Source organism: Suricata suricatta, chromosome 13, assembly GCF_006229205.1.
Source record: "Suricata suricatta isolate VVHF042 chromosome 13, meerkat_22Aug2017_6uvM2_HiC, whole genome shotgun sequence".
Lineage (NCBI taxonomy): Eukaryota > Metazoa > Chordata > Mammalia > Carnivora > Herpestidae > Suricata > Suricata suricatta.
In genome coordinates, this window is record NC_043712.1 from 49317777 (window position 1) to 49340144 (window position 22368).

Below are 22368 nucleotides of genomic sequence, written 5' to 3' on the forward strand. Positions count from 1 at the left end.
CCTGAAAGATCAGAGCTTGTGGGGGGGGGGGGGGGAAGCCACATACCTCTAAGATATATGAGTGGGGCTATTAGAAGTCCTGGTAATCACAGGAGAAACTTAGCAAAGGACTATGGGTGAGGGGAAGGGGAAAAATAGTTGGGGAGAGGGAGGGAGGCAAATCATGAGAGACTCTTGAATACTGAAAACAAACTGAGGGCTGATGGGGGAGGGGGAGAGGGGAAGGAGGGTGATGGTCATGGAGGAGGGCACTTGTTGGGATGAGCACTGGGTGGTATATGGAAACCAACTTGGCAATAAACTATAAAAGAAAAAAAAAAAAGAAGTCCTGGTAATCATTTAGATTAGGCTTTAACCCAGGAAGTAAAAAGAAGGCAATCAAAAACTCTTAAACCTCCTAAAATGTTAAATCTTTCCTAACACAATAAAGAGACCTCTTCATATAAATGACAGAGTAGTCAGACCCATTCTGAACTTGTATATTTTTCGTTTAAACAAAAACTCAAGCATTTCCAATGAAAACAAGACTGATAACATATAACACTAGATGAAGAATAACAGGTATATCTTTCTTTGGGGCTCACTTTAGCTGTAAGTTCTGAAAAGTTTTAAAACAAGTCCTGTGTAACATAACTGGATGTTATGATAGAGATGAAATGACTTTAAAGGAAAAAAATATTTATTTAAGAAGCCAAATTCTAATGTTAAAATTTTTCTTTTGGTATTTATTATTATATAATGTAGAAATTACTTGCTAACTAAGGCTTCTATTGCTGCAAGTATCAATAGTTTTATGGGAGAAAAATTGTATTTGTAATTAAATTGTGTTTGTAATTGTGTTAGCTTAATTTCACTTAGTGTAATTATTATGAAATGACAAGTTTGAATGATCTTTCCCATTACTGTGAGATAAAAGCCCTTGAGGATATTTATTTTGATTTTTCTGTATTTATATTGACAACATTCTGGTAGCCACATCCCTTTGGAACAATATTACAATCTTTTTTTAGACTCCTCCACAGTGTGACGATTTTATCTCTTGTTCATCTAATAATTTTATTCAGCTCCAAAAAATTCTATTCTACTAAAAAATGCAATACAAAATGTATTAACCTTAAAAAATGCTTTCATCCTTTATATGTAAGCCTTTTTTTTTTGATATTTGATTACATATAAGTTTGACAAGCTCTTCATTTAATCAGTTGGGATTAAACAAAGTATTCTTACTCTTAATGTATCAATCACTAATCCATACTATTTATTGGTCTGGAGTTTAATTTGGCCTTTCAGATGGTAAAAATGTCACAAAAGACCTTTAGGTCCTCTTCAGGCGTCTGTATAAAGGTTGACACCACACTTAAGAGCACCCAGCTATCTGACTCACTGCCATTTCAAATGAACAGCAGTTTACCCCTTTGACCTTGATTTTGGCACCGACCTAATACAGTGGTACATATGACGTTACACACAGTATTCTTAAGTGCCTTATGCATCTGGAACTCTTTATGGGAAAAGTTAAATTAACTGGCTGAAGACAAAGCTAGAGCTCTCAGAGACAGACCTTTAGTATCAAATTTAAAACTATATGCTTAAGTAATTTAGGTTGAAGAAGGATAGTTTCCACTAAACAACACACAATACTAGATAAATGAGAAAAACACACTTGTTATAAATATTACTTCAGAATATCTACTGGGGGCCGTGAAGAATTGGACAGAAGCAGTAGCTTCTCAAGGTAGTTGATATACTATTTAATTCACTTGAAATAAAAAGCCATCATAAAGTAGATGTATGTATAGTCCATTTTCTAATTAGAAGAAAAATAAGAGCAGACATTATGACACAAAAATCAAAGCAGACTTATGCAAGATTAGCAATTGTTGTATTATAAGAGTTACTCAAAGAAACCTAACATAATCTTACAGAAATTCGTAAATGTTGTAGAAAAAAAATTTACATGGTCCTTATTGCTCAAGCCAGGGTTGCAAGTGAAGGTAATTATCAATACTTTAATATCAGAGAGTGGCAAAATTAAGCACTGCTTACTTTCTGTGAGCCTAGGAAAAGGATGGAGAAGGCAAAGGAAGGATTCTGCTCAGTATCCCCTTAGGCATTTTCTTACACTGCCAATGAGAAGGATGGGTTTTATATTTAATGCTTATTTATATTTTCACCCTGCTTTCCCTTCACTCATTTTTATTTTCCTGTACTCTCTTTTCCAGATTACTCAGAGAAGATGCTCTCAAACTCAGAGTTAACCAAGCCTCTTCCCAATCTCCCCATCCATCACAGAACATAATGAACTCCAGAAGTTGAGCAGTTGTCATTTATTCCATAAAATATGAGTATTTTAGTTCCTTTTACAGTTCTATCATATTTGGAATAGAGTAATTATTAGCTGATAAATTTAACAATATCAGAGCTAAATGTGAGACCAGGCCTGGAAAATCCGTCAGGCAAATGAAATCAGCAGCTCAATGGGATTTATTTAGGATGAATTTGAGTGCTTACTGGTAGACTACAACACACATTCTAGTTAACCTGTTGGGCCTCTAAGTGCATACACATTCATAGCCTGTGATATTTCTAGAGAATATAAGGTCACTGCATTAAAATTGGATGTTTAAATGTGGAGTGGAGATGATAGAAAGCCTATTAAGTTCATTAGCCATTACAAAATGGATAAGATGGCCACAGCTGACCACTTGGGGTAGGTTGCTGGTCCTGCCCCTCTCGCCATTGTTTTAGCTTCCTATCCAGCCCAGTAGGAGTTTACTTAATGTATTTTTTTTCAATATTTGGAAGTCAAATAGGGACCTGTAGTCTATACTTTTATATTTATAGAATTTCTATTTACTTTTCTAATTCATTATGAATAGATGACAAATGATATCTTCTATAGTACCTTAATAAATTCCAAACAATTGGAGCCTTAATTTACTAGGTGACAAAACTGGTAAGTGTGAATTTCACATAACTGATGTTATGTGATGCTATAATATATTTGATGCTTTACCGAATGACAGAGTTCTACCTGTAATTGTAATTTACCCCTTATGTTGTTTGTCAGTCTCTTACTCCGTACAAGATTCTCACAATGTAGTGTTCACATCAATGAGCCACTATGAAGGTTGCTTTGTGATTCACATGTTTTGGCTCACCCCTATAGCATACTCAAGCCTGGTCATTTGAGAAAACTGCATAATAGGAACATTTCAAATTTGTGCATTTTGGCTTTGCTGACGTGTGTTCGTTATCAGCTATATCTTCAGTGCTATCGCCATGTAGTATCGTGTAGTACAGATGTAGGAGGTGTTTGATATTTGAGACTAAGAGAAGAAGTGAATCATAAAAATGAAAGGTCTAGTTTTTTCCATTCAGCTCAGGGATCTAGTCTGTTATGAGGCTGGTCTCCAAAGATGACAAACAAACTTGCTAGTGGATACACTCCAATAGCTCCATCTTCTGAGTAGACCCAAACACTGGAATGGCTGAATAACAGAATTGATCTGGTTTCTTGCAAGATATGCCCTTTGGCCAGGTTTCCGAGGGTACATCATTTCCACTGGGATCTGCTTGGAACCAAAATGGTCTCTAGTTATCGATGGATTCAGTGAAGGAAAATCTATCTGCAGACCATGCACAGGCCTGGAGGACATAGAGAAGAGTAAGACTTGGACCGTGGCTTCAAGAAATTCTCTCTTTAGAGTAAGCTGACCTTTTTCTGAACCTATATCTCAGCGCTTTGTGCTGTTTATTCATGAAAGTCTAGAAGAATCAACAGATATATCTACCTATCGATAGAGAGAGGTAGATATATAGATATTTCCTTCTTGTGTTCCATGTTTCATAATATACAGTAATTTTGATCAAACCTCCTACTTGTCACATGTAACACTCTTCACTGTCAAATAAAAATCTCTCATTAAAAATATTGTTAGAGAACTTCGTATTTTATAGTTTGAAGAAAAATCTAGTCATAGACCACACAGCTCAGGAAACAGTTCTGAATTATTATTATTTGAAGTAGACTTTCCATTGTAATGACTCAGGCCTTTACTTTCAGCTTAGAAACCATTAGCCACTCTCCACCTTCACCACTGCTCTCATTCCCATGACCAATTCCCATGCAGTTTCTGCTTTCCAAACCTCCTTATATGCAAACTTCATCATTCATTGAATTAAATAATCTAGGGGACCTTTCAGCCATCAAGAAACCCAAACCAACATATAACTTGTTTGCAAAGTGCTTGATAACATTGGGATCAACATAAACTTAATATGCTTTTAACGTTAATATTGTTATTCTTGTCACCAAAATTTAAGGGGATTCAAAAAATGCCATATACTGTGGACCTAAATATACAAGGTCCATTTCTACTTATAGGTTAACCATGGAAACAGACAAAATTTTCTATGTAAATGAGATAATTCTATATTGCTTATCATATAAGAGCATATAAATAACCTAGCTGGAGATCCACATATTTAATTCTTTGTACCTTCCTTCCACACGATTTGTGTGGAACAAAACGCTCTTAATAACCCAACCACAAAAGTTGAATCAAACCTGCTACATGTGGGCCTTACAATCTCTCTACCTTCTGGGGTGCAGGACTTACTTGTTGCTGAGGCAGCGTCTCAGAGAATAGGAGGCGCCTCCACCGCAGGTGCGTGAGCACTCACTCCACGGGCCCCAAGCGTCCCACAAACCATCCCGGTCCTCCTCAGAGCGTGCTGTCCTGGAGCTCTGTGAGAAAAAAGAGAGTGGTCAGTATCACGTCCCTATTGGACCCTGAAACACGTGTCCTAAAGTGTGTGCATATGGTAGTCTTGCTGGAGATGAAAACATTCATTAGATTCTTTCCAATATAGTAATGTGTTTGGGGAGAGGGCTCTTTGAGTTTAGAGCCCTGGGCTATGACTGAAAGTGACAAAGGATTTGCCTAATGGAGCAAATAGAAAAGGGGGCAAGAAATGGGAATCTGGGTGAGGGGAAGATAAACTGAAGTCACGTCTTGCACTGAAGTCATGACTTTGCCCTGGGGCTCATAAATCTATTCACCTACTACCTCTCTGTGAAAATAGAGAAACTGTTCTCAGAGAAGCTTCTGTTCTGAGAAGCTTGTAATGTGCATATCAGCATTACCTTCCAAAATTTAACATTTTTTACAATTGACAGTTTTTTAAATGGAGCAACATCATTTCCAGAATTCGGACTTGTTAATTAGAACAACTGCATGAAGTAACATCAGTAATGCAGGGGCTGCCTCTTGACAAGTAGGTTTGCTTATTTCCGACAGGCTTCCTAGAGAAAGCTATACCTACTGTGTAGAAAACAGGTATATGCAGGTCTCTATGTTGAACTTCACATTTCTCCTATGAGTCAAAGATAAAATTTGTGCCATAGTTTAAACAATAGGCTCTAGAATTAGAAATTGTCTGGGTTGCACATGGGTTATGTTTTTACCAGGTGCCCTTGAACAATTGAATTACCACCTACCTCTACTAAACTTTCTCTTTCTGTAAAACAGATATAATACTATAACCATGCCACTACATGCACACATACACACATTACACTATAGAAGAAGATTAGCTAAATTAACTTAGCCTAGGACTAGTTTCAGAGTAAAGCACTAATACATATTACCCATAATTATGTTATGATAAATTGAGAATGTCATATATGTATATACACAGTTGTATTTGTCTGCTTAAACTGCCATAAAAAATACCAAACTGAGTGGCTTAAAAAACAAAAAGTTATTTTCTCATAGTTCTGGAAGCTGAAAATCAGGGAACAGGGTGCCAGCATGGGAGGCTTCTGGTGAGAGCTTTCCCCTTGGGTTGCAGAAGGCAGTCCTCTTACTGTGTGCTTACCTGACCGCCGCTTTGTATAAGCATGGACAGACCGAGAGAAGACAGAGCAAACTCTCTCATGTCTCTTCTTCTAAGGACATGAAGCCCATCAAAAGGGACCTCTTTCATGATTTTATTAACACTGATTACCTCCCAAAGGCCCCATCTCCATATTAGACTATCACATTGGGGGTTAGGACTTTAATGTATGAATTGGGGTGCAGGGTACAATTCAGTCCGTAGCAACAGTTCTACAAATAGCTAACGCAAACTGGGGCCAAATTATCTTACCGAGTAAATCAAACAAGATATTCAAATATTAAAAATGGTATCTTCTCAGGGCTGTCTGGGTGGCTTAGTTGGTTAAGCATCTGACTTTGGCTCAGGTCATGATCTCATGGTTCCTGAGTTAGAGCTCTGTGTCAGGCTCTCTGTTATCAATGCAGAGCCCACTTAGATCCTCTGTCTCCATCTCTCTCTGCTCTTCCCCTACCTCTCTCTCTTTCAAAATTAAATAAACATTAACAAAAGATGGTATCTTCTCTATCAATCAAGAACACGCTTCTGAAAAACATTAAAATTTCAAATTTAAATTAGAAAAAAACAAACCTGTAAGAAAATGGACATGTTAGACAATATGACATGTCACCTTCAGTTTTGTCTCTGAAGAGAGAGCATGGGAAAAGTGGAATGTTGGGAAAGGTTGGGACCTGAAGGCAACATGAAGGTGACCTCTTACAAAGCATTGTGGGAACTTGTGATAATGTCAATGAAGGGGTCAGTGTATATTAGGTCTACAGTGACAACTCAGATTGTTATTGATGTTATTATTTTTATTTTTAGTTATTTTGTCATGCAGTACCTAGTTATACTCAATGTTATATCACCCATATAGGAGGGGCTCCAGAGAAAGAAAAGAACATCCTTGTTTATTTTGTAGTAATGAGCTTCTTTATAGATCAGTTGCTATGAGGTTCTCTTATCAAACTGACAACTCCTTGGACCTTTTACATTAATTTTTTTTAATTTGAGAGAGAGAGAGAGAGAGAGAGAGAATGTGAGTCGGGGAGAGGGGCAGAGGGAGAGAGACAGAGAATCTTAAGTAGGCTCCACACTTAGCACAGAGCCTGACATGGGGCTTGATCCCACAACTCTGCAACCATGACCTGAGCTGAAATCAAGAATTGGAAGCTCAACTGACTGAACCCTCCAGGTGCCCCTCCTTGGACCTTTTAAAATCTGGACAAGTCAGAAACCTCACCTCAGAGTGTTGTATCAAGGCTTATGTAAATGACGGAAGCTTTATTTAGATTCATAAATCATCTGCAAAGGGCTAGCACAGGCTAGCATAGTAAAGGACTGAGGGAACTACTCAACTTGGAGTAGAATCTTTGCTCAGAGCTTCTTAGTTGTGACCTCCTTATGCTTCAGTCTTCTAATCAGAAAATAAGGATAATAAATACTAGTATTGTGAGAATTAAAATATTTAATATATAAAAATCATGGAAGGTTGTAATAACCCAAATGTCCATCAGTGGATGAATGGATAACTAAAATGTAATTTATACACACAACAAAATACTACCAAGCCTTAAATAGATGGAAATTATGACACATGCTACAAAGTGAATGAACCCTGAAGACATCATACTAAGAGAAATAAGACAGATACAAAAGGACAAATATTGTATGGTTCTACTTATATAAGGTACGTGGAGTAGTCAGATCCATAGGACAGAAAATGGAAGATGACTGCCAGGAGCCGGGGGACAGGAGGAAGGGCAATTATTTTTAATGTGTACAGAGTTCCAGTTTGGGAAAACGAACAGAATTCTGGAGATGGATTATTGGGGTGATGGTTGTACAATGGTGTGAATACACATAATGTCACTGAACAGTAGACTTAAAAAGGATTAAAATGGCAAATTTTATCACCATAAAAATATACATGTACATATATTTTTAGAAGTTAATAGAGCTTAACCACTATACAAGCATTCACTGTCTTTATTTATATTATTGCTACCTTAATTTATAAACATAGATGTACTCTGAAAGGTTATAGGAGGTACTCTGGGAAAGTACTAGTGCCTCTTCCTGATGAGGTTAGTGGAGACACTAGAACTTTAAGGCATTATCTCCCTGAAAACTCTGGCTTTCCCACAGCAGAATCTTCCAGCCACCTGCCACATTGCATTTGCCTGGTTATATGATCTGTCAGTAGTTTGAGGCTCCTATAAAATGTGGAATAGAATGGATAACAGAAACGCATTGCTTACCCCAAAGTCTGCTCTTTCTAAAGGAAGTATTTACTGAGCTCTGAAGCCTGGTTTTTTAGGATTAATAAAATCAATCTCTAATCAAGGCAATATGGGGCACTCTGTTTCCAGAGCTTAATTAAATACTGAAGGAGAAAAGACTCTGGCAATGAAGTATACATTGTCCATACACCCATTAAATTCATTCCTCAGATTTTTGAACACTTTATTATGCATCTTCTGGCTCCCTTTTAGTTTGCTCTGTGTGACTGGAAGAAATTCTGTTGAGAGAGCTATGGTATTTGCTGGATGTGGACGATTTGTGTGACAATCATACATTTGTATGGTACAATGTCCCTCATTTTATTCAAATTAAATAAGTCTGAGATGAAAACCAAAATCACAAATGCAAGGATTCATGAAATAATTAAGAGCAAGATGAGTATTACAAATTATGATACCATCCAGTTATTACAACTGAAAAAAAATTCCACACACAGAATTCACATGTGAACTCCATTTCCATGTGAGTCAAGAACACCAGAATGCCAAATCCTTAGGAGGGTTCCATCTGGCTGCTCTCTGGATAAGCTCTTTTGGAAATGATATACAGTTGAGATTTTGTTTTTCTAGAGAAACAAATTGTTTCAAACTCTGTGCTAAAGTTGTTCAGTATTTTTCATGTACCTTGTCTAAAGAAGCACTAATATGGCTCTGCCTAATGTGAGGTTGTATCTTACCTCATTACAAGTTACAAGTTTCAGCACAACTAGACATAAGAAGTACCCACAGTGCTCTGAAAGAGATCACATGCGGACTCAGAAAAAAAGTTAGGCGCCTTTTTTCTCAAACTGGAATCATCTCCAAGGTGTCTTTTAGCAAGTGGAATAAACATAATTCATGTCAACGGAATCAATGTTTAATGTCAGAGAAAGTAAAGTGATTTCCCTCCTCTTTCACTGTGCCTGATTTTTACATCTGTAACCAGAAATGACAATTCAGCAATACCTCTCAGATCATTTAAGACCTACCAGTATTCGCTTATTATGGTTTTTAAGAAGTCCTTCAGTATAAACAACTTTTGTGCCTGGTCCAGAAGGGACTCAAGCTTATTCTCTCTTATTCTGAGATGTGCATTCCTCTCCACAATAGCATTTTGTTTTTAAAGTGTTAGTTTGAGTTGCATCTAGCAAGAGAAACTGAGGCAAAAAAAAAATAAGGTGTAGATAATGAGTTGCCTAAAAAGCAGTGATGATTGCTTCTGAAACCAGAATTCTAAGCTTCTAAAATACACCCCAGTCAGTGGTTTCCAAGTTTATTTTAATCACATACATGTAGAATTTTAATCTCAGTATCTCAGAAGCAAGATCATGGAGGCTACGGAACAGTGACCAAGGGGTGACCCCTGACCCCACTTCAGGGAATTTCAGCAACAGTGTCAGGTGAGATGATGGTCATTTGCTATGAATTGACTGAGAACTGAAGAGCAACTATTAAGTTCTTTATTTAAACCAATGTTTCACTGGTAGATTTATCCAAAATGGTCAATACTGGATCTGATATTGAACTTGAGGGAAAAGTCCATTATAAATCCCATCTTTTATTGTAGCACTTCTTTTACCTTGTAGTTATTGGATGTGTTAAAGTGGACAATTAGTGCCTTTTTTGAGCCAACATTTCAGAAATCCAGTGAACGCTGAGAGAAGAAAGGCCCGAGTCTTGGTTCTATAATTCTTGAAAATTGAGTATTTGCTTGGAGTTATTCAATTTAGAAAAAGACTAGCTATTTCTAGATCATTGATGCCACATTATGACCTTTGAATGTAGCATTGGTGACGACTCTTAAATGAACTACTTTCTTGTAGGAAAATTCATCAATCAGCTCCCTGGGCCTATCCAGCCATTGCTCTGGCCAGTTAAGAGGTGCCAAGCCTCATTCAATGACAACCTCATGTAATGCAGGCTGTGGCCACAGATCATCATAGACATCCTAGGAGTATTGGAAGAGGATTAGAGTAGCTTCCATAAACCCATCAACCTCAGAATGGTGTCATTTCCTCATCATTGCTGGTTTACCTAAATGTGGTTTTTACTTGATAGTTTTGCGGTTGATTTCAGAGCCAATTGCTCTAAGATCAATAACCAAGTTTCAGGTGAACAGCTCTAAACCTGACAGCTAAGTAGTTTAGCAGCTGGAGTAATAACGTGAAGCAAGAGTTCCCTGCATCTGATCTAATAGATGAGCCTTAGAATGACCTCCTATGTACCACTTTATTCAGAAGCCTCTTTCAGTGGACAGGTTATCAAGAACTTAGGAACAATGTTGTAGGGTGAAGCACACATTAGCAATCAACAGACTGGAGTTCTAGGGACGTCTGGGTGGCTTAATTGGTTATTGTTAAACTCTTGGTTTTGGCTCAGGTCATGATCTCCCGGTTCATGATTCTGAGCCCTGCATCGGGCCCCACACTAACAGTATGGAGGCTGTTTGAAATTCTCTCTCTCTATTCCCCTCCCCTGCTCATGCTCTCTCTCTCAAAATGAATAAATAAACATAGGGGCGCCTGGGTGGCTCAGTCAGTTAAGCATTTACTTTGGCTCAGGTTATGATCTCATGGTTCATGGGTTCGAGCCCCACCTTGGGCTCTGTGCTGACAGCTCAGAGCCTGGAGCCTGTTTTTGGACTCTGTATCTTCCTCTCTCTCTGACCCTCCCCTGCCTGCGCTGTCTCTCTCTGTCTCTCAAAAATAAATAAAACCATAAAAAATGTTTAAATAAACAAAACTTTATTTTAAACAAATAAAATAAATAAAACTCCAGACTCTGCAGTTCTATTAATATATATACAGAGGCCTTGGAAAATATTTTTTCTAACCATTGGAGTAAGAGGTCAAGCTGAATGGAACTAAATAAAAAGGGAAATAGGTTCTGAGGAAATGGGTGATAGGCTTTTGTAAACTTGAAGTTATATAACAGATGAAGTTACATTTATAAGCGAAGCGTTTTTCAAAACCAAGAGATCTTCAAATGTAGCACAATAGGTTATGGGATGAGGCAAAGAACCCTTCTTTCTATTTCAAGATCGGTAAAAAAGTTACCCGAGTCTCTGGTTTTCCTCTGCTCTGTGACAGCATTTAGCTTAAGTCAGGCGTGCATGTGATTGTACAAATGGATGGTGCATCCCTCTAAATTAAAAAGAAGGGCAGCCCACTCCCCACATACACAGTGATGAGAGGCACATTTTTCTGTGATGAGCCCATGCAAAATGGAGAAGCCAACACGCAGAAACATCCTGTTCATGTACCAAGCTCTGGAAATGAATCTGCCGATTCCATTTTTAACTCCTCTATACATACCAGGTCTCTCTAAATCTTATCTAATCTTTGGCTTCTTTCACAATTTGGAATACTGGTTCTGCCACCAACTTTACATGGTAGGGGTTGTGGTTCCCTGATCTGAGAACTTATAGATATTAAGCTGCAACTGGGCTCTTGTAAAAGTCCATTCGCTTTTTGATGTCCTTTCTTAAAGAGCAGAGCGTGTGGATACTGAGGCCTGCGCCTTCCCAGATATTTGCTGCTGGCTTTGCTTAGGAAATTCAGATCATCTGGTTCTTATCACAGCTGCACTGCTGGGGGATATGATGAACTGCCAGTGACACAGAGCACAGTCTTTCAGAGGCCACTGCATGAAGTCTGTCCCTTGCTACCGAGGAGAAAAGTCAATTCTATAACATGGTGTAAAAGCTATGCAGACCTCAGAAAGACTTTTGGGTACCTGTCTTCCTTTTCCTTCCACTGTGCCTGTGCACGTGTGCTCCCTAGCACACCCCTTTCACATTCCTATGAGGGCACCTAATTGTACCTAAGCCTGGAGGGTTACTGGTGAGGGGGAAATGCTGGCTGGGATTTATTAAGTCCCTATGTATGAGGAAGTATGCCAGATTTTACCCAAATTATCGTATTTAATCCTCCCATTGAGCCATGTCAGGTTGGATTTTTTTCCCTCTTATTTTACTAACAAGAAAATTGAGGCTTAGGGAGGTTGAACAACCTATACCATTGTATAGAAGAAAGAACTTGGCTGTGGGTCTCAGAAAGACTTTACTAGTCATATATTGGTCAACTTGCCTTCAGCACATTGTCAGATCTCTGTGAGCACAGTTTCTTCATCTGTAAAAGGGGAAAGTTGATACTTCTCTTACTAGGGTGACTGTGAAGATTAACCAAGAGAATATATGTAAAGTCCTGGATGTAATTTCTGGCATGTTAGTATTAATTTTTTCATCTCTGCCACAAGTGACAATCGCCTGACAAGTCACACAGTTAGTACCTGATCCCTTCAGGTTTTACACCTGTTATCTTACCACCTTTTGTTTTGCCTAGCTTCACATTTTGACCTTCCTTTCCATTTTTAAACAGTGTCTCTCAGCACATACAATTTTTTTTTAGTAGAATGACAAGAACTAATGTTGCTTTTGTTTAAAAAAATATTGTGTACTTAGAATTATTCCTCACTCTGGGAATAACAACTTGGGAGATGGAATTAAGACAGTGTTATTACTTTTTAGGAAACAAAAACCTGACTCTGCTCAATATCAAATGCTTCAGTGTGATTTTCATTTCAGAGCTATGGTACTTTGATTTTTTTGTATCCTATCCAAGGACAAGGCTGGATTACAGTTCATTTAAGAAACTGCTGCAGAAGCCTCTGGGCATTTTGGGGAGCTCCACCTGAACCCAATTTCACAGCCAGCTGAATTAAAAATCAATAATTGCTGATTTGAGCAAATATTAGTATTCAGGAAATTTGCAACTGGTAATTGAATGTTTTGAGTTGGCTAATCTCAAGAAAAAGCATCATAAAATATTCTATCATTGTCAGTTTCTTTTACTTTAAAAGCATAAACTTAGCAAACAGAAATGCTCTACTTTGTCTTAATACTGACAGTGGAGCACCTGGGTGGATGGTTGGTTAAGTATCTGACTTCAGCTGAGGTTGTGATCTTGAAGTTGGGTGAGTTCAAGCCCTACGTTGGGCTCTGTGCTGACAGCTCATAGCCTGGAACCAGCTCTGATCCTGTGTCTCCCTCCCTCTCTCTGCCCCTCCACCACTCACGTTCTGTCTGTCTCTCTCTCAAAATTAAATAAACATTAAAAATTTTAATGCATTAATATTTAAAAACTGATAGAATATTAATATAAACATGATATGCATTCTCTTTTTTATGCATTCTTTCTGATAGAGATTTCACACTCAAAGTTTGGATGAAAACCTATGTAGATGTGTATGTAGCAAATATACGTACATGTATGTATGTGTACTGTGTGTGTATATACATGCACATCTATGTCTATGTATATTTATATATGTATATATCCTCCAGACTGTAATCTTTTAGACCATATATGTGTATAAGTAAATTTCCTACTTGAAGGATTTTGTCAGTCTGGTTTTCTTTTTTTTACTATAATAATGTGCTTTAAATTAATAGTTAGGTTCTGAACCTAGGGACAGCTCAATTAAGAGCAGAAGGGTGAAATGAATAACACCATGTCTTTCACAAAGGAAAAGTAGACAACAGGAGAATTGTACCCTATACAAACTGTAGTAATTTTTAAAAACAATTTATGCCGATGTTTGTGCTGACAGTCCTCACATTCTTGGCCCTTTGCACTTGTAGGGATATTTCAAAGCCTTTATCCTATTTTACGTCAATTGTGAAATAGACCATTTTACCTGGAGTCCTGAAAATGAAGCAGTTTGTCTTGGCTGCTGTTTTTTTCTATACTTAGAAAATAAAAATCTTCAGTAGAAAATAATATGCAGGCCAAGCACCAAGGAAAACAGTGAAGAATCATCTCTGGGGGCTTCCACACCCTTCCACTCCCCAAAATAGGCATGTTTGAAACACCTCCTGAAATGGAATTCCTTCTCTGCTCTTTCTGTGGATTCCTGACTTCCTGGTGAGCCAGTTAGAAGTTTTAGTTTCTGGTTCCATCACATCTAACTCAAGCCCTGTCCAAATTGTGACTCCAATCAGCCGTAGATTCTTTCTGCAGCCCTGGCAAATTCTGCTGATATGCATTTACGAAACATCTGTAGAACTAACGAAACATCTGAGGCTCTGGAAAGCACATGTTGGGGTTTGGAATCACGGAGAAAGAATTCCTGACAGAGAAATGGCTCACTCTGTGACTCGTTGCGGAAACTGGAAAGTTAATAAGTTAATATGGCTTTGGCGTCTGATGAACAAAAATTCAAATTGTAGTTGATAATAGAAAAGCCGGGGGGAAAAAAGATCTGTTCTTGCCAATCTCAAGTCTCTGATTTTAGAACTTCCCTCACTTTTCCTTTGTTGACCATGGTGTCATCTGGGCCAGGAAAAAAATGTGCTGCCTTGATTCTGAATGAAGTTTCATAGGACTTGGAGTGTCATATAGGCTCTATTCCTATGTTCACCATTGAGTGCTTTCTCTTACGTGTGCCATTTGGATATTGCAGGATGAGTGTTTGGAATTGAAATCTAAAACATTGTCCTTGAATTAATGCTATATGTTTTCTTCTATTCTACATTCTTGTTTCTACTTTTGCTTGCATTCGAGTCCCATACCCAGAAACTAAAAGAATGCCAAGCTCTCCACACTCTCAAAATCCTGCTTAATCTGCAGCTAGTTGCTGTTCCATCCAGGCATTATCAATTGGCAAGAATTAGTATGGAATGAGTTATATTTAACACAAGATGTAGTGGCTCTTCAGGATTATCATTTCACACACCAATTATCTTCCCATTTAGGCTGCAAATTCCTTGAGGGCAAAGAATTCTATGCTTTCCTTTTTGAGCTACCTACAGTTATCAGTGAAATAATTATTATGCATATCATTTAGAAAAAAGTATAAGACATTGGACAAATATTTCATAATGGTGAAAGGCTTTGGAGGTGTATTCTGTTTCAAATCCTAGATTAATTGTTTACTTGTCACTGTTTCTCAAAAGCATACACAGGGCACAGCATAAGCACAGGGCAGGGTGGGATGTAAAAGAAGGGGAACAAAAATGGGGCCAGTTAACACGTCCAAGTGGTGTCGAATTCTGGGACTTCTCTTCTCCCGTTCAAATACATGCCACCACCCCAGCTCTTCCACACAAGGAAATGAATTCTGTCAAAAACACTGCACCTATAACTCAGATATACGTTTGAAAAGCAATAGCTACTTCAGTGACCATATCTCTGTATCTTCAATAGATACATTCCCCTCTGGTTTTAACCTGTAGTCATAAGTAAAAGCTTGAATAACTGGAATAGCTTCACAAGTTTAGGCATTTGACAGTTAGTCAAACTGAGGGTCTACTTGAGGTCCCGATAATATTTTTCCATAACCAGTGTAAGGCAAACCAAGTGTCCCAGAAGTCCAGAAGCATCATAATTGCTTATCATGCTGATAGTCAATAGATTTCTTCAGTCTCTATACTCCACTAGACACTCTGGGGACATGAAGTCTTATAAGTAACACACAGATGAAAACCAGAAAATTGACTTGCTGCTCTGACATGATTGTCTCTCATCCAGATTTGCCAATTTCAGCAGGTCCTGCCTGCTTCTCAGCGTCTACCAGCAACTGTCCATCAGTCCCAGAGCTCACTACCCCATAGACCTCTGCCTCTTGCTTGGTGAAGGGACTTGTTTTCTCATGAAATGTTAACTTTTAATCCTACATCCTTATGTTTCTGCTTCTGCTCACCCCCAGGTCCAGCCTGGGGCAGGAACACCTTTCAGAGGATTTATACTTTAGTGAGAACATAAGAGAAACACAAAGAACAAAGCAATACAGAATACTTGACACTGAATATCTACCTTTACTCAGACACCAAGCCTTATCAATTCCATTTATGAAGTGCCTTTGTCTTCCATTACTATGCTCTCCACCCATACTCACACTTTTGTTCTGGTTCTAGGGCCTCGTGCCTGGCATTTTGCAACAGGCTTCTCATCTGATGTTTTGACCTCCATCCAGTCTGTCCTCCACACTTTTGCTAATTATCTTTCTAGAATTCAAAACTAAACTGTCCACTCTCATCTAAGAGACTTTCTATGGTTCCATCCAGTAATGGGTTCCAGATGTGATATGAGGACTCAGAAACTGTATGTGACAAATTGGGTGTATATTTGTTACTATCAAACTTCTGGAGAGGGGACTCCTAGCTTTCACTAGATTCTCCAGAAAGGGTTAAGAACCACTGGATATGGGATAAAGGCCAAGTTATTAGTGTAGCACATACCACCTTTCTGAACCTGACCCTAAATCAACATCCTAGACTCATTTATGCTGTTCCTGATCACACGTGTCCTCTGCATTTGGGGGACTGGGCACCACTGCCCTGTGAGATAAGCTGCTTGGGGGAGCTCTACTACTCTGTTCTGGTCCTGCTGCAGCCTAGCCCTCCCTCCTCTCCATCTTCCTCATATCTTTTTACTTTCTCTGACTTGTGACCTGCTTCTGCTTTGAGATGCAGTTCTGGTGCCATCTTACAGTGAAATGTTCTCTGATCTCTCCAGTACAATCACCGTGTTAACTGGAGCACGTTGTTATGACTCTATACACATGGCTATTTTAGCATTTATTGGCCACTGTGCTGTAGTCACTTGTTTACACATCCTTTCCCAGGACGGGTTTGTATGTTTCTGAAGGGTTGGGACAAAGATGAATATGCCTTTGTACTCCCAGTACAGTGGATATGTAATCAGTCTCTGTGCATATTCGTTGAATGAATAATTAACACAAGACAGACTAGGACAAGTTGTAGTTGAGTGTCTAATTCATAGTGGCTGTCAGCTTTTACTCTCATTTATATACATTCAAATTCTTTAAAGACAGGAGGGGAAATATACGTGTGTGTGTGTGTGTGTGTGTACAAGAGCTGCAGATAGGCAATGAAATGGAAGAGAAAAAACAATTCATACTTGACTCATGGAAAAGTAGAGACAATCATATTTCTGCTTATTAATATGTCTTTTTATGTCAACTTTAAATTTATCCAAAATGTGTAAAGATGAAAGATGATTAACCTGCCACATCCTGCCTTGATCTGGCCCACCCCAAGTCCTAGATGCCTCTCTGCCAAAGTGCCCTCATCACTGAGGACATGTTAGTCAGCCCTTCTGCAGGACTTGGAGAGCAATGCTTTGTGAAGACTAGCGTACCAGGAGGAGGAAGGAGGGAGGACAGGTGGATGGCGGGGTCCTGACCTAATTGAACGCATAGGCTTTTACCTATAAAAAAGTAAAGACTATCTATTAAATCATACTTTGACCACGGCAAAACTTAGCACATCAGAGATAACCACAGATCATAGAAAAGTTTAATGTTGACCAGAATGAATCAGGAAAAATTTTGATTTGATAGGAGCATAATTTGATACAAATTTTAAAGGGAGGGTTCTGGACTGGGAAGAACATATTTCCATTTGATTTCATGTAAAAGTGGATCTAAACATTTAAGTCATAGAGCCCTGCCATTCAAAAGAAATTAATAGAGTCAAAATAACTGATATGAAATCTTGAAGGGAGGGAGTATGTGATACTCAGTCTTTCACCCTCATGTCTAATGCATTCTTTAAAGAGAGACTATTTGGGACTCCTTTTCTTTGCTAACAAAGCATCTGGAACCTCTACCAAGTCCTAAAGTGACTTCTCAGTAATGAAAGAAGTGCTAAATTATACTCTGTACTTTGTATTAATAAAGTGTACTATTTAGTTTTTAAAAACCAATAAATGTAAGTAAGCAAAAGTTTCCCAAATGATGAGGTAAAAGTTAGCTTTATTTGAGAGTTTTAGTTACTTTAAAAAATTTGTTTTAAGTTTATTTATTGCTTTTGAGAGAGAAGGGTAAGGGCAGAGACAGGGGGTAAAAAGAATTGCAAGCAGGCTCCACACTGCCAGCACAGAGCCTGAAGTGACTGGGCAGGGTGGGGGTTTGAACCCATGGACCACTAACTAGATCATGACCTGAGCCGCAATCATGAATCAGATGCTTAACTGAGTCACCCAGGTGCCCCAATAGTTTTTAGTTTCTGTATTGACTTATTCCCCTCCCAAGTGTTATGAAATAATGTTTTCCTCTTATGCTTCTACTATACTGGTTATCTCAGTAATTTTCATGACATAGTTTGTATTAGAATAAGAACTCTGTTATTGTGATTCTCTACTGGTATAACTCACAGTGGCTATTTCTTTTAAGTATTTCGATTTACTGGTATATTTTCAACATATTAGGTCCTTTATCAAAGCAATAGAGTCAGTTGCTACAGCCTTGATATAGTTTCTGTTGTATCTACGGCAATCAGGACAAGCATTCTCTAGTTAAATAATCATTTATCTTATAAACATAATAGCCTGTAACTTTTCTTTAGTATTGTGCATAGTAAATTGATTGCAGAAGTTCCTTATTTTATATCATTATAAGAAAGATTTGTTTTCTAAAAGGATTTGTCTTTGTCAATTTTAATTTGTCATAATTATCTGTAAATAATACAGATCTCCTTGTGTCGAGATGGAAAATAATATTGGTGATTAGAGACATCTGCCCGCTGGTTGTCTCTTCCTATCTCCTAGTCAAGTTCATGAAAGGTATTTATCCCTGTACTGTTAGCATTGTAAAGTCATAGTTGAAAAACATCATTCAGTATTGTACATATGGGAGATAATACAATCTTCCATTCATCCGTCAATTAAATGACAGTGTCAAGGAGCCATTCACAGAGCCACTTATTAAAGGTTCATTAGCATATGAAACATAATACGTGCTTTTATGATTCTTGCGAGCCCCTCTCTGACCTTAAAGGCTCAATAGGGCAGAAGCAAATACTGTTTCTCTGAGAATCTGTAAAACTCTTTTGCGTTCAGTGTGCAAGCATTTTGAGCCTGTCGTCTTTTGGTTTTCAGCAGAATAATTCTTTCTCCTTCAGCACCCTCAATGTTATTTAATGGTAGAAATAATATGTATGTGCAGTGCATTAACCATGTTTAGCACTGTGAAAAGTTAATAGACTGATGTGTAAAGAAATGTTATAATCACTAAAATGCCTCAGGAATATATTAAAATGGATCTTGGCCACAGACAACATCAAGATTGCTGAGGCACACCACAGGCATCTTTTTTTTAAGCCTGTTTTGTAATACGCACAGAAAGTGAAGGTGCTAAATCATGCTTTACTACCCCGTTTGCCTCACAGCCTCTCTGTCTCTGGTACAGGGCCTCAGAAATCAATTTCACACACGGCTGCTATCAGCATTCTTTGAGCTATACGACTAAAGCGCTTTCTCTTCTTTTTATTAAAACCAAGCTCACTTTTATCTCAGGGCTGCTGCTTTTTGTTTTCTGCCTTTACTTTCTGCTGTGTCCGTGGTGAAAGTTAAACTGTCTCCTGCCTCTTTCCCTTTCACTTCTAAACTTCTTGAAAGCCTAATCCATGTCCACAGCACTCGCTTCCTCAATACCCCTGAATTCCTTAACGCTTTGCGATCTGGCTTCTGCCCCACCACTTGAGTGACGTCGCTCCTCCGAAATTCATCAGGAGCCCATAACTCACCACATCCCCTGGCCGTCTGTCCGACCTTGCTGGGGGATATGCTCCGCTGGCTTCTTTGGCAGTGACTACTGGCCTGCTCCTTCCCTGTCTTTTCTTACTCATCCTGACGAGTAAATGCTGGAATCCTCAGGGTTCTTTTTCCCTCTTCTCTCCTACTATCTCACTCACTTTCCCTCCCTTGAACTGTCTTCTCTTTGTAGATGATATACAAAAACTCCTTTACCCTAATCTCCAGGATTCTATTTCCACTTAACCTGGATGCCTTGTTAGTACCTTGAAGTCAACATGTCCAAAACCAAACTCAGTATCTGGGTCCTCAATCCTTCCTCTTAACACACTATGCATCATTTTCCCTCCCTCTAACCTCTCGTGCTGCACCTCATCCCACCCCCCATACCCACATACCCAAACAACTGTCTGTACTGGATATTTTACTTCTGCAGTGTATCTCCTTTCTGTTCCCTCTTTTCTGTTCCATCTGCTACTACCCTAAACTGGACTTGTCCTATCATCATCTCTACATGACACACAATTGGTGTCCCAGTCTGCTTCCAGCTCGGCCCGGGTCAGTTTCTCTGTGGCATGGGTCTCAGTGAGTCAGAACAACTGTAGATATGGTTGGAATGATGGCCTGGGATGGGACCTGGGATGGCCTGGGATGCGTCCCAGGTGAGGGACTTGCCCTTGAGTAGGCTGACAGCTGAGCCAGCAATGGCTTCCAAGCAGGGTGTGATATGATTGAAGTTTCACAGTTTCAAAGTACTTATACATATTCATCTTATGCTCATTAAATTCCTATAAGGCACAAAGGTTTATGAGCATTTCGGAAAAAAGGAACTACCAGGGTTGATGGATGGAGAGTTGCTGTAAAATATTAGAAAGAAATCCACCTACATCGAGGAATTTAGAATCTTCATGTCTAATTAAATGGGATAAGGATGGGTACGTCATCTGGACAGGAATTAAACTTAGTTTTCAGGGGAGTAGTGGAAATAAGACCAAATACTTAATCTAACATGACAGCCATCCAGAAAAAGAAAAATAAAGAAAGTAAAAAATTGGGTTATTAGTATATGCAGATGCGAACTATCTTCAGAGTGTCTGTTTTGTTTAGATAGACTCTGATTTCTATCTTGTATAAAATGTTTATGGTTCCCATTTTTGAATAGTTTATACATTCAAATGACTGGTAGATGATTTTTCAGATTACACTGCATCCTGTAACCCAGAAAAGTTCTGGGTCCTTCTATGTATTCTAAATTACATCACAGGATAATCTTCACATTATGCATCATAATTCACTTTCCCTCTCCCTCCCCCTCTTTTTCCTCTCTCTCTCTTTCTCTCTCTCTCTCTCTCTCTCTCTCACACACACACACACACACACACACATTTAGAATTTACAAAGGGCATTCATGTCAATTATATGAGTTATTTGAACTAGGATAGCATCCCTAATTTAGGGAAAAGGGGCTCCTAAATTTTGTTTTATTTTGTTTTATGTGAGGAGGGTTCTATAAAGCATCTCCCAAGATCAGAAACAAATCCCCTAACAGGTGGGAGGTGTTTAGAACCTTTAAAATATTCAATTAGATTAGTGATTATCAACTCTGGCTACATGTTTAAATTACCTGGGAACTCAAGAGAAGTGGCCAATATCTAGGCCCCTCCCCAGACCAACTGAATCTGCCTGAGGGAGAGACACTGGTAGGGCTGCCCAACCATTTTTAGCTCGAGGTTCCTACGGTGACTGATGCAGAGGAGGGGTAGAGTCCTGAATTCGGCAAGCATTTATGAGCTAATTCAGAGGATGACTTTCTTCAGTCAACCTTTATCTTTTTTGTTTTAGACTTCCTGGCTTCAGTGGGCTTCAGACCTCATCTCCACCCCCCAACTAAAAGGGATCTCAGGTTTTTTTTCTCAGCCTCTTTCTTTGAGATTGCCCAGGAAACTAGTTACCAGGCAAAGCTGTCAGCTGCCTTGAAACCAGGAAAAGATGAGATTGGTTTCCTGGAGTGAGATACAGAAATTTCAGCCTGTAGGAGGAAAGTAATAATAACTGCCGATGTTTACTGGGCACTTGCTTAATGTCTGAGGTATTGTGCGAAGTATGTCTCATGGACTGTTTTATTTATTTATTTATTTATTTATTTATTTATTTATTTATTTATTGGAATTTCCAGGGATTTTATTTATTTTTTATTTTTAATAGTTTATTGTCAAATTAGTTTCCATACAACACCCAGTGCTTTTCCCCACTAGTGCCCTCCTCCATTACCAACCCCTCTTTTCCTCCTCCACCTCCCTCTTTAACCCTCGTTTTCAGTATTCAATAGTCTCTCAGGTTTTGCGTCCCCCTCTCTCCCCAACTCGCTTTCCCCCTTCCCCTCCCCCTTTAACCCTCAGTTCTTTTCAGTATTTAATAGTCTCTCAGGTTTTGCATCCCTCTCTCTCCCCAACTGTCTTTCCCTCTTCCTCTTCTCCTGATCCTCCATTAGGTTTCTCCTGTTCTCCTGTTAGACCTATGAGGGCAAACATATGGTATCTGTCCTTCTCTGCCTGACTTATTTAGCTTAGCATGACACCCTCGAGGTCCATCCACTTTCCTACAAATGGCCAGATTTTATTCTTTCTCATTGCCATGTAATACTCCATTGT

The 22368-nt window shown here is 38.7% G+C and overlaps 1 protein-coding gene across 2 annotated transcripts in view; it reads right to left on the reverse strand.

The window, feature by feature from the left end:
* The window catches only part of ADAMTSL1 (ADAMTS like 1), an 877850-nt gene that overhangs the window by 344072 nt on the left and 511410 nt on the right, over nucleotides 1-22368 (reverse strand). For both annotated transcript variants that reach the window (XM_029920116.1, XM_029920114.1), the window contains one exon: nucleotides 4623-4750. In XM_029920116.1, the coding sequence (XP_029775976.1) occupies nucleotides 4623-4750 (128 nt within the window). The remainder of the gene's footprint in view (nucleotides 1-4622; nucleotides 4751-22368) is intronic.